A 12,375-nucleotide genomic window follows, 5' to 3' on the forward strand; every position below is an offset into this window, starting at 1 on the left:
GAATTTATTCATGCTAAAATTCACATTTCCAAATTGACATGGAAGTTTAAATTGTTTGTTGCCGAACATTTGTCATGCCCTGTGATATTAGGGGCAGATTTCATGTCATATTCATGTTTTGCTCTCAATCTTCAAAGTAAATCTTGCACATTGAAATTGAGAGTAATTTTCATATTCCCCTCTTAAAATGTAACTCTGCATTTTTTTTAAATGTTTTTTTTTAACCGACACAGATGGATCTTATGACGACGATGGGAAAGGGAAGAGCTAGGAGTGGGAAAGAAGCAGCCGTGGCCTTAATTGAGGTACAGCCCCAGCATTTGCTTGGTGTGAAAATGGGACACCACGGAAAACCATCTTCAGGGCTGCCGACAGTGGGGTTTGAACCCACTATTTCCCGAATACTGGTTACTGGCCACACTTAAGTGACTGCAGTTATCAAGCTCGGTGCATCATCTTCTGTGATTTCACCTACCCAGAGTGAGATGTTAGACCTTACACATCTACCTGAGGATCAGGATAATAGTATTTGCAAATTATTTCAGTCATTTCTCGATGTGTTTTTGGAAACTCTTGGTGTCACCGATTTCCGCCATATAGGCTGTCGCCACCTAGAATGAAAGCCCTCAAGGAAATTATCGATCAAATGTTGAAAGATGGTATTATTCGGCCTTTAAAGTTAGCGTATTCATCACCGATTTTTCTACGTAGTACCGAAGCCTCAATGGTGGCTTCGAGTCAGTTATTGATTACAGGTCGTTAAACCACATGGTTGTATTGCAATCAGTACCCCTTCCTGACTTGCATTCATGTTTTTCTTGGTTTTGTAAGGCTAAGTTCTTCATCATCCTAGATCTGAACCAAGCATATAATCAGATACCTCTGACGGAAGAATCGAAACATCTGACTGCTTTGTATTCTATAACACTAGAATGTTCAATACAGACCCAAAAATTAATTTTATCACATGTAATAATGTAACATCTGACTGCTCTTGCTAGAGACTGGAACTTGTATGAATATAACCTCGTGCCGATCGGGCTGCCCACTGGCAGGGCTGTTCTCACTAGACTGCTAGATAGGGTCTTTTCCGACATCAAATTTGAATATCTGTACCATTATTTAGATGATGTTATTTTCTCTGAAACCTTTGAAGAACACTTAGCTCATCTAGAGGAAGCAATAAATTGCCTTTGTAAGGCTGGATTGACAGTTAATTTATCCAAGGTATCTTTTGCTAAGGAGCCTCCGTGGCTCAGCCGGCAGCGCGTCGGCCTCTCACCGCTGGATACCATGGTTCAAATCCCAGTCACTACATGTGAGATTTGTGCTGGACAAAGCAGAGGTGGGACAGGTTTTTCTCTGGGTACTCTGGTTTTCCCTGTCATCTGTCATCTTTCATTCCAGCAACACTCTCCATTCTCATTTCATAGCATCTATCATTCATTAATAAATCACTTTGGGAGTGGCGACCCCATCGTACTAACAGCCTACATCTGCTTCATTCATTACATCCCTGACCCGGTCAATGACTGGAAAACAGGTTGTAGGTTTTCATTTTTCATCTTTTGCTAAGTCATCTATGTTCTTAGGGCACATTGTGTCACCTGATGGAGTTTCAATCGATCATTCCAGAACTCAGGCTAGCAACCACGTATTACTTAATAGATAGCCAGTGTCCCTCTCAAAATTGTTGCGATTGCTACGTTTTTCCACAGTTTCCCGTATAATCCTGGACTTGTAGTGTCTGTGGGTAAGAGCTCGAACATCTTGAAACACGACATCATAGCATGCGGGTCCTTTTGCTTATATTATTAACGTCTATTTTCAAGCTTTCATTATTGTAGAAGTCTTCCTCGTGAACAGTCAAGATTTCCTTCTGAAGACGTGGAGCAAAGTTCTCTGCAAAACATAAAGAGTTACACCTCATTTTCTTGACATGGCATAAGCCCAAAAACCCATATAATGTCTACAAAATAGTTTCTTGCTTCACCTGTAAAATGATAATTTTGTAGATACGAGGTATTGCACTGACACTGCCATTATGTTGGAGGAGTTCCAACATACAAGCACACCAGAAGATCTTGATGTCAGAACATATCCGAAATATAACAGCAAAGGCTCAAGAAACTGAAAAAACTGAATTCATAAACTAAGATACTCACAGAGAGAGGAATGACTACACTCCATGGTGCACCGCCAATCTTGCAGCACATCTGGATGGCTATCTTGATTGCAATGGACTTCAAGTTCTTGCCTTGTAGGTTCTTTGTGAGTACCACTTGAGTGGGAATTCCTAAATCCACACAGCCTCTCTTCTTCATAACACTAAAAATGAAATGGCAGGTAGTTCAACTATTCCAACATTTGCACAAATCCTCAGAAGGAAAAAAAAAAAAAAAAATGGAAATAATGGAAATGGAAGAACAAATGACGTATGAATATACTGTACAGTGGAACCTCGATTAACCATTCCCAGAAACTATGATTTCCCAGATTATTCATTTCAATTGCATGGTCCTGTGAGCATCCTAATTAAAGCATGTATTAGAAATCTGGCATTATCCATTCAATGAAGAAACAATTTCCTGCATAAATTGTCCAGAAATTTCAGTCCCATCAATGCTAAATCCTTGAGCAAGTGGTTCTGAAGAATGACTGCTAAAACATACATATGGATCTTCCTGTAAACGTCCCATCATTATGGTAATTAGCCCAAGGGCAGTGAACTTGCCTAAGGGGCCATCTTTGCATCACATTCAGCTGGTATTATTTATGGAAACTATGGAAATCATAAGACTGGGTGGCCGCAATAGTTAGGAGACAGAGAGCATTGCGACAGCTCTACTTGAAAAAGGAACGAGTTTCATCAAGTGGTCATTTAAAAACAAAAAACTGAATTATGTCCAGAATTAGATGATTATTATTGATATGTTTTATGATTGTACTACCCAACAGAATTTCACCACTAGTAGCCGGGCTTTCAGACAGGAATCAAACTTGCTCCTTCCTAATTTGAATACAGTCGGATACATTGTGCAATCATTCTTATGGAGTATTCTGTACCAGGCTAACTATGAAGGCCTCTGGTGGCTTGTACTTTTTTGTCAAAAGCTATCTGTTGAATGTGCTCTTATGATGTTTCTGGTGTTGTTTTGTAGCTGCTTTTATGTTAGTAACTGTAACATTAGTTAAGCCTTCCTGTCTGTTTAAACTGCTGCCAAATTCCAACAGAGGTGTAATCTATTCTCAACTCAATGATCTATATTATATTGCAGAAGTTTTGTCTTTTGGGACCAGTTATCCCTAGCATCAATTTTCTAGTGCTATCTGGTGTTCAGAAACTCTAATTACCATTGAGAATGTTTGCATTTTAAAGTTGAGTAACTTAATCCACATTCAATTTTTTATTTACCATTCTGAAGTTATTATCACAGAGATTAAATTGATCCACCAATGATATGACTTGATACCAAAATCTTGTCAGCCCGTCAAAACTGATTTTATTTAATGTATTCTGGAATTCTCTGTCAGCCTGCTATACATGGTGTGAGTTTTTTAAGACTAGTGTCTTGCAGGAGTGTATTATTGAGTGTTCTACATGAATGAGCGGTCCTTTGGAAGACTGATGGAGCAGAGGCTGGCATGAAAAGGCAGCAATAAACAAGGTATGGTAGAACTTTAATAGCCAGTTTTTGGACTTTAATATTTCTCCCCTGATGGAGATTTGGTAAAATGTAAGGAAGCACGAGTGTTTACCCTAGCCTCCCTTCTTCTAATTTCATTTTTGGGTGACTAAATTTTCTAAGTTCATCAAACTCTTTTTGGCCTTTAAAATATTCTTCCATTAGTCACCTCAAAGTATGGCTTAGCCTCTTTATCATCGGGTCTTATGCCCACTTGGGTGTTTTTCTTAGTTGTATTGTTAGGAGGTGAAAACTTGCACTTTATATGGTGGAGTTTCAGTTTGTTTATGATAAAATGATGCAACCTGCAAAGCATGTACAACCCTGCAAAAAAATCTTTGGATTATCAAATGAAGTTGAAAGAAATGTGACCAAAAGAAAGCTGACATTGTGAAACGTTCAGGTTTACTCTGCCATCCACGAGTCTTACAAGTTACAAACTTCATATTTGGTCCATATTGTCAACCATAATGGGCTTGTCAAATTACAAAAAGTTCCACCTATACAAGTTCTTTCAATATACAATACAATGATATCTTGATTCCAACTTTATCAATAGAGGGAGGATTTCTATGACAAGTCATATTTTTTCCCTTAACATTATATCATGTAGTCTTGTATTTTCAACACTTTTCCAAACATGATAATCAACATTAAACAGGTTTATTGGGCATATAAATGCATATTTAGGCTTTCTTAAGCTTTATGGCATATGTTGAACAAAATATTATAATGGAATATTTTGGTAATTTTCATTTGAATTTCATATTATAAAAATCAGAATAAGCTCTAGAAATCATTTTTCAGGATAGACTGGAATATACTACTGAAGAACCATTCTAAAGTAGTGTATGGAATGTTTCTAACAGGTAGGAGCTATTGTTTGCTAGCTGGGTCAATTCCTGGAAACCAGGCTATTGTTTACACGGAAGCAGAGATAATTCTGCAGTTATTTGTCATTGTTCTTATCTCTCTCGTTTGCCCTTCCCTCTTCCACCTTGAACACACTGAATGACCTTGGTCATTAGGGAGCTTCAGCCATTCAGTTCCTTTCAATATGCCTAAAACAAAAGTCTCAATTTGTGGGAAGTTGCGAAGTTTTCTTCGCGAGTTCAGTGAAAACATATTCAGTACGGATGGAGTGATATTATTCTGTAAATTGTGTGAGGTAAAAGTTACTGCCGAAAAACGCTTCTGTGTGCAACGACACATTATGACAATAAGCACAAATAAAAGTTCTTTGGAGACTCCTTTGATAAAAATGGGACTTGAGGAAAACGCTATATCCGAAAATGATACATGTGACATGTCTTGCACATGCCTTGCATAGGGCAGCTGAAGAAGTTAGAAGTAGGTACCCTGAAGTTGATAAATTGATATCGAACTGTAAGAAAGTGTTTGTCAAAGCTCCACTTCGAGTTCAGAAATTTCAAGGGGAAGCACCTTCATAATGTTTTTTCTTTTCAGTTCTTTATTTATACAGCTGAAGAGGACCACTAAGTGGTCGAAACATGTCCTGTAAGTTTTAATTTTATTCAATTTTGCCTGAGGCAATAATAAAGTATCGATTAGGTGGTTATTTATACTTACTTCTTGATTAAACATCGATACGGTCATGAAATGGACAACTTGTAATACCACAGATGTGGATGGAAGATATGTAGCAAAAGTGATCGTTGGCACGCTGAAGGAAGACCAGCCTGGAGATACGCTCCTCCTGACATGTGAAGTGCTAGAGAAGACAAACCATTCCACCATTGCAGTTCTCTTCGACAGTTCAATGAATCTGCTATGGCCAAATGGGGCAAAGAGAGAGCACACTTTTCTATTTATAACTGACTCTGCTCCGTATATGGTGAAGGCAGCCAAGGGACTTGAGGAAAATGCTATATCCGAAAATAATACATGTGACATGTCTTGCACATGCCTTGCATAGGGCAGCTGAAGAAGTTAGAAGTAGCTACCCTGAAGTTGATAAATTTAGGTATATCGAACTGTAAGAAAGTGTTTGTCAAAGCTCCACTTCGAGTTCAAAAATTTCAAGGGGAAGCACCTTCACTACCCTTACCTCCCAAGCCAGTTATAACGCGATGAGGGACTTGGCTTGATGCCGCAGTATACTAATTGCAACAACTTAGATATCATGTAGAAGATCGTGAAGTCTTTTGATCCTGCAGAATCATCCTCCATAGAAACCACTCAAGATTTAATTTCAAGCACTACATTAAAAGCGGACTTGGCTTACATAAAGTCCAATTTCAATTCTTTATCTGGAGCAATCACGCAACTGGAAGTTTCAGGTGCAGAACTAAGCGATGCACTGGATGTTCTAAAGTGCACTGAACAGGAATTAAAGCATACGAAAGGAACAATACCATTTAGGGTGTGTAGAAAATTAGAAAATGTACTGGAAAAAAAATAGCGGACTTGTGTACCTGCATGGAATAAGTGACACTCTTTGTGGAAACCCTTCATCTGCAGATTTCCAGGAATTTTCTCCAAGTGAATTAACTCTATTCAAGTACGCTCCCCTTACATCATGTGATGTCAAAAGAAGTTTTCCTCGCTACAAGACGATACTCAGCAACAACAGGAGGGCGTCCTCATTCAACAATTTAAGATGCATGTGGTCATAAATTGCAATTCTGATAATGGAGACTAGATCAGGTATGAAAGTTTCATTCAAATAACATTTTTTGTGTATCAATTAAAACTGATTGAATAGTGAACATTGAAAGTAACTGTAGTGATTATGTCTTCCACAGAGTCCGCCCTTGCCTACAAGTTCATGAAATATACATAATTTTGGTTGATTTTGGGTTAAAGATTTCGAAGAATTAAAACTTTTTAAACTCTAAATTAATTGCAGCCAGTAGCAATTGTAATAAAAGTGTTTCTATGTAATGTAGATGCTATTCATTAAGTCATATTTTAAATTTTATAGGTAATATTTTTATGTTTTTTAGGTCATAAATGCATACATATTTCATACAATTTAAGTCATAGAAATCCGCCCCCTATTTATCAATGATTGAGCTTGAACACTAGAATGGGCGAACTTTCCTCATACCTATAAAGGCTGCAGGCGGTCATTCTGACCGCTGCCGCTTACTCATATACAGTATATCTAGCATCCAGGATCTAGGAAACATGTGAATGAAGTTCAATAATTTATTTTGAAAGAACACAGTTAACCGTAACCGTCAGGATGTACTGTATACAGATCAATCCATTGTTAAATATTAATAATTGTTCCTATGCTCTCACTTCTAATAAGTAACAATGAAATATTTTGGCAGACTTGCTATTGAATGCCTTTGTGAAAACATATGAGAAAAATAACAGTCTCTATTTTTTACAAGCCTATTCAGGCACTTGACAAGCAATTTATGAAAGTGATTACCTTACACAAACATTTTCCACAAACTAGTTTGTTGCAACAAGAACACGTGTCAGAGGTTTTGACATTGCCATCGCTTATGACTGGCACAAAGGACCTGAGTCTGAGGCTCAGGCTGAAGTGTAGGGAGTTCAATCAACCGGGATCTTGTCTTCACAAAATCTTATCTTAGTTGTTGTATTACTTCAAGAATATAATCATGTCGAGAGATTCTCTGTCCCGTAACTTCCTCATAGACTATCTATGAATTTATTGCTGTTAGATCAAGTATGCTGTAAAATACATGTGATTACATTACACAAACATATTTCATAAACTAGTTTGTTGAACCAAGAACACGTGTCAGAGGTTTTGTTCTGTTTACAATTGGAGTTTACTTGATATTGTCACTGCTTACGACTGGCACAATGGGCTTGAGTCTGAAGCTCAGGCTGAAGTGTAGGGCATCCAGCCCTAGTGGTGTATGTACATGCCATTTGGTCAGTTACATCCACACCATACTTAGTTCTGTTATAAAATCAGTAGTACTAGGGAGCTTATTGTTATCTTCACTGACTTGAATGCTTGTGTGTAGAGTGCTTAGCGGAAGCACATTCTTCTCCACTTTTCCTTCATATACTGTGGGAGTAGTGTGATCTTCCTTTTAAAGTACGACAGAAACAGATTTTATTGACTCTGGAATTTCCTTCCTGACTCAATTATCTCAACAATACTAGTTTCCTTCTTTTTCAGTCTCTCAGCCAACTTTACCGATGTAAAGGAGGATGGTTGGCTAGTTGTACTTCCTCTTAAAACAATAATCACCACCACCACTTACCGATGTGAATAAGTTATCAGTGATCACTTTACGTCCTTTCAAGAGGTATAGGTACATAAGTTTCATGACAATATTTTTTGGCAGTGACTAATTGGCTGGTCGCATTTTGTCTTTCCCAAGAAAGGAAACCCATTGCACACATACTTAGAATCAACTTGTACCAATAGCAGAATTTTATGCCAAATTTATCTGGCTTGTTGGCCATGTACTGCGTGAACCTGCACCGAGTTTTGCTGGGGAAGAGTTGTTCATCAGCAGTAGGTTTATAGCACGCACAACAAATCTCAATAAATATATTCCAAATAGCAGACACCAAAGCAAATTTGTCTCTCTGCAAACGAGTGGATCTAGTTTTACGGAGATCAAAGCGCAAAAACCGTAGTATTTCTTTGAATCCCGTTTTTTGCCATAGTGTTAGTGAAAACAGGGGGTCACCATAAAGAAGACCACATATGATATAAGAGCTAGACTAGTGAATTTATAAGCTCCACAGGCGTATAACAAAGCAATAAAAGCATGTAAGTCTTCCAAAGAAATAGACCAATTATTATCAATTGTCTGTCTACGAGCATCGGTCTCTGTGCACAGTTGTATAGGCTATGCTTCAACATGGATGTGTCAATGAATAAACGCCAGGCACTAACCTTACTATTAGTGTCTACGTTATGCTTAGCGTGGGAAGTAGACCTGGCAGCCTCTTTCAGTTCTCTTTGTTCCATCCTTAACCACATAACTGATCCCCTGGTGCAAATGAAGGAGACTACTAGTTCATGACCTCTCCCACCTCGTCCCCTTCCTATCTGAACAGGTTGCCCACTGCTAAGAAATCGTCATCTGCTGCAAGATTGATCACGGCTGGTTGAAAGAGTAACTGCATCTATTGTAGGTATGAAGTCCACTGTGTGCACATTTTAATTAGCTGAATCACTATCATTATCCGACATATTACCACACTGTTGAGGTATAAAATCCTCATCTTCACTCATTACATCTATATCTGATAATGTATCTTCATCACCTGATTCATTTTCTCCTAGCTTTGCAAGTTCTGCTAATAATTTGAACAGGGGTAAGTTTTTGTCGCCGAGCTATTATTACACAAGCCACAGGCACTAAACTCGTTCACTCACGACCATTGCTAGACACATACTATTTAGTTACATCATATGCCTCTATAGTGCCACTTGCAAATACATCGCAAAAAGCAAGCAGTGAGCAGAATAGAGCTCCCCGTATCAAGGAAGTGAAGCGGTCAAAATGACCACTTATGACTTTCAGAAATATAACGGACAATATCGGTGTTCCCTTAACATCTATGGATGTAATTTTTGGCATGAATGTACATAACCCTAAAAGATTAAAAGTCACAAAAGCACAACCTAGTGTGTAAAAAAGTACGAGCGTAGAAATACCTTAAAATTGGCTAACAGTCAAAATGACCGCTATAGCCATTCTAGTGTTAAGCGGATGATGTTCTCTATGAAGAATGAAACATATAACAAAAAAAACTTGTATAGGTGGGACTTTTCTGTAATTTAACAAGCCCATCCACGAGTCTCACAAGTTTTCACCTATGTTCGTGATGTTCAATTTCGTCCCTAATTCATCGTTTTAGAACTTGTGGTCTATAAACGATCTTTTGCCTGAGACCATAGATCTGGTTAATATCCATGATCTATGGAAGAAAGCTAGGGATAATCTTAAGGCCTCTCATAGGAGAGTGAAAAAGGTATAATCGTGGATGCTGACCCACCAACTTGACGGTTGGAGACAAGGTATTTGTAAGAAAATTTATACCATCTGGTAAACGTGTCCCCAGTTTCTGTGAGCCTTCTATCATTGTAGACTTTCTCACTCCTGTTACTCTATTAGACAGTAATCTTGAGACTGAAAAGATTTTCCAAGTTCAACTTTCCTAAGTTAAGCCCACTTTAACGAACTTATTTTCTGTCTTAAATATTTTCTTGAGGCTAACAGATTTATTTTCTGTCTCAAATATTTTCTTGAGACATAAGAAACCATATACATATCTTTCTCAGAAATACCTCTCCTCCCGTCTTGAATGGCCACGTTTTACTGCCATAAAATCTTGCAAAAATATTTTCTGTCATTGAGTGGTACTTGCTGCAGTTCCCACACCAATGCCTGAGGTGGAGAAGAAATCTATCCTGGAGATACGCTGTGCTATCCAGGGCACATTTCAGCTCAAGCTCAGAATGGTTCACCCGGTTCTCTCACTTGGGAAACTTTCAGAGACTCATACTCAGCTCAACCACTCACTTGCTGCCCGGTGCCATGGTCCTTGGTTGTGGCCTACCTTATGATAGACTTCAGATCTCACTCTACCAGAAGGCAAGTATCTGAGGGTACTTGAGGTTCCGTCCTTCGAACTCCCACTATACTGGGAGGGCGGTATCTGTACATACAATGGTACTTTGATTCCAAATTTGATCAATGATTGAGCTTTAAGCTGATGTTCTCTATGAAGAATGAAACATGTAACAACAAAAAAACTTGTATAGGTGGGACTTTTCTGTATAACAAAACAACGGTACCTTGATTCCAACTTTATCAATGATAGAGCTTTAAGTTCTATCCTTCGAACCTGGACCTTGGCCAAGATAGCCATGCTTGCCATCAACCTGGGGCACTGTTGCCCGGACTTGGACACCTTGGGTGCAGATGACTAATCGGCCACTGTTCGGACTTTAATATTTCTCACCTGATGGGGATTTGTTAAAATGTAAGAATGCATGAGTGTTTACCCTCGTTTCCCTTCTTCTAATTTCATTTTTGGGTGACTAAATTTTTAACTCTTCTACATTTATCGATCTTTTTTTGGGCCTTTACAATTTTCTTCCATTAGTTACCTTATAGTATGGCTTAGCCTCTGTGACATCGGGCTTTATAACCACTCAGGTGTTTACTATTGAACTTAAACTTTGGAGTGCTTGGTGTTTCAGCCTCCATTCTCATTTTGTTTTCAGCCTTTAGAGTGTAACCGTTTCTTTTATCTCTCTTTTCATGGCCATGTAGTGTGGGAGTTATGCCTCCGATTACTTCAGAATCTTTTGATCCTTTTTTCGAGGGTAGAAAAGGGTATTAACTTAATACTGCAGAGTGTGTTTGCTCATCGCCCTCTAGTATACATCAGCCTCCCCACTTTAAGAATACTTTCGAACATCAAGAAGTACTCACTTTCTCCACCGGAGAGCTGCAAGCGTGCCCAGTCAGAACGAGCGGCACGCAGTTCCCCACAGCTGTTAGGCCTACATTCTAATGATTTTCCTGTTGATCGGCTTACTGTTCAAATATTTCACCCTCTCAAAACGTTCAGTCACTTCATCTCCAATGTTTTTTAAGATACTCGGGATAAGAGTTTGTAACTTCTGCAAGCTATTGAATATATCACATGAATAAATGGTGACTAAAATAATTATAAATAATAAGTTTGGGCGCCACCCACAAAACAATTGCAGGAATAATTAACTCTGTAGAGCAACGAGCAACTCCCTCTCCCAAAGCGACGGTCATCAGGCTGACGAAGCTCCAGACTTACTTTATAACCTTACCTGTCGCTGTTTAACCCCTGAAATTAAATTTGGGTAGCATGCCAGGTTCATGCTTGCTCTACTGATAAAATATTTACTGCAAGTTTCATACCATGACTTTACTCCCAAATAAATAAAAATATATATAAAAATACCACAATTATCATCACTTGATGAGACCAACTCCTGTTCACCGCTTACAAAAGGCAAATTACAAACAACTACCTCCAAAAACAACAAAAAAAAAATCACTTGACGGGACCATCTCTTGTTTGCCGTTTATAAAAGAGCAATTATACAAACCACTAAAACCACCAACAACAAAAAAAAAACCCTTGACGAGACCAACTCGTGTTTGCCGTTTACAAAGGTAAATTACTAACAACTACAACCAACAAAATCATTACTCGACGAGACCTACTCGTGTTTGCCATTTACAAAGGCAAATTACCAACCACTAAAATCACCAATAAAAAATCACTTACCGAGACCAACTCGTGTTTGCCACTTACAAAGGCAAATTACAAACATCTACTAACCACCAAAAATTATTTTCACTATATACATTTAACATATCTTCAGGTAAGAGTCCCACTGCACTCTACTGTTACCGAAGAAAATCCTAATCTGGTAAAGAAAAGTACGACGACTTTCTCTACGTACGTATGCAACCTTCTTTACGAAGAGCATCCCTAACCATATTTACACACTTCTTCATCGACGTCTTGAATCTTTCCCGATTGCTGCACAGGTTAGTGTCACGCCTCACCTTTCTCCAAGTGAAACTGCATGCTCGGCTGACGATGAATTCCTTTCTCAAGAAATGTAGAGCTGTTCAAGCTCTACAAACTTGGTCCGCGAGGGTATACAATTATAATGTAGATTCCTTATGCACCACCATATCCACTGTACATTATCTTA

The 12,375-nt window shown here is 38.5% G+C and overlaps 1 protein-coding gene across 1 annotated transcript in view; it reads right to left on the reverse strand.

The window, feature by feature from the left end:
* Nucleotides 1-12,375, reverse strand: part of LOC136874424 (piwi-like protein Siwi) — a 135,267-nt gene that overhangs the window by 38,086 nt on the left and 84,806 nt on the right. The window contains exon 11 of the mRNA XM_068227800.1: nucleotides 2,166-2,328. Within this exon, the coding sequence (XP_068083901.1) occupies nucleotides 2,166-2,328 (163 nt within the window). The remainder of the gene's footprint in view (nucleotides 1-2,165; nucleotides 2,329-12,375) is intronic.

This window comes from Anabrus simplex, chromosome 5 (assembly GCF_040414725.1).
Source record: "Anabrus simplex isolate iqAnaSimp1 chromosome 5, ASM4041472v1, whole genome shotgun sequence".
In the NCBI taxonomy this organism is placed as follows: Eukaryota; Metazoa; Arthropoda; class Insecta; order Orthoptera; family Tettigoniidae; genus Anabrus; species Anabrus simplex.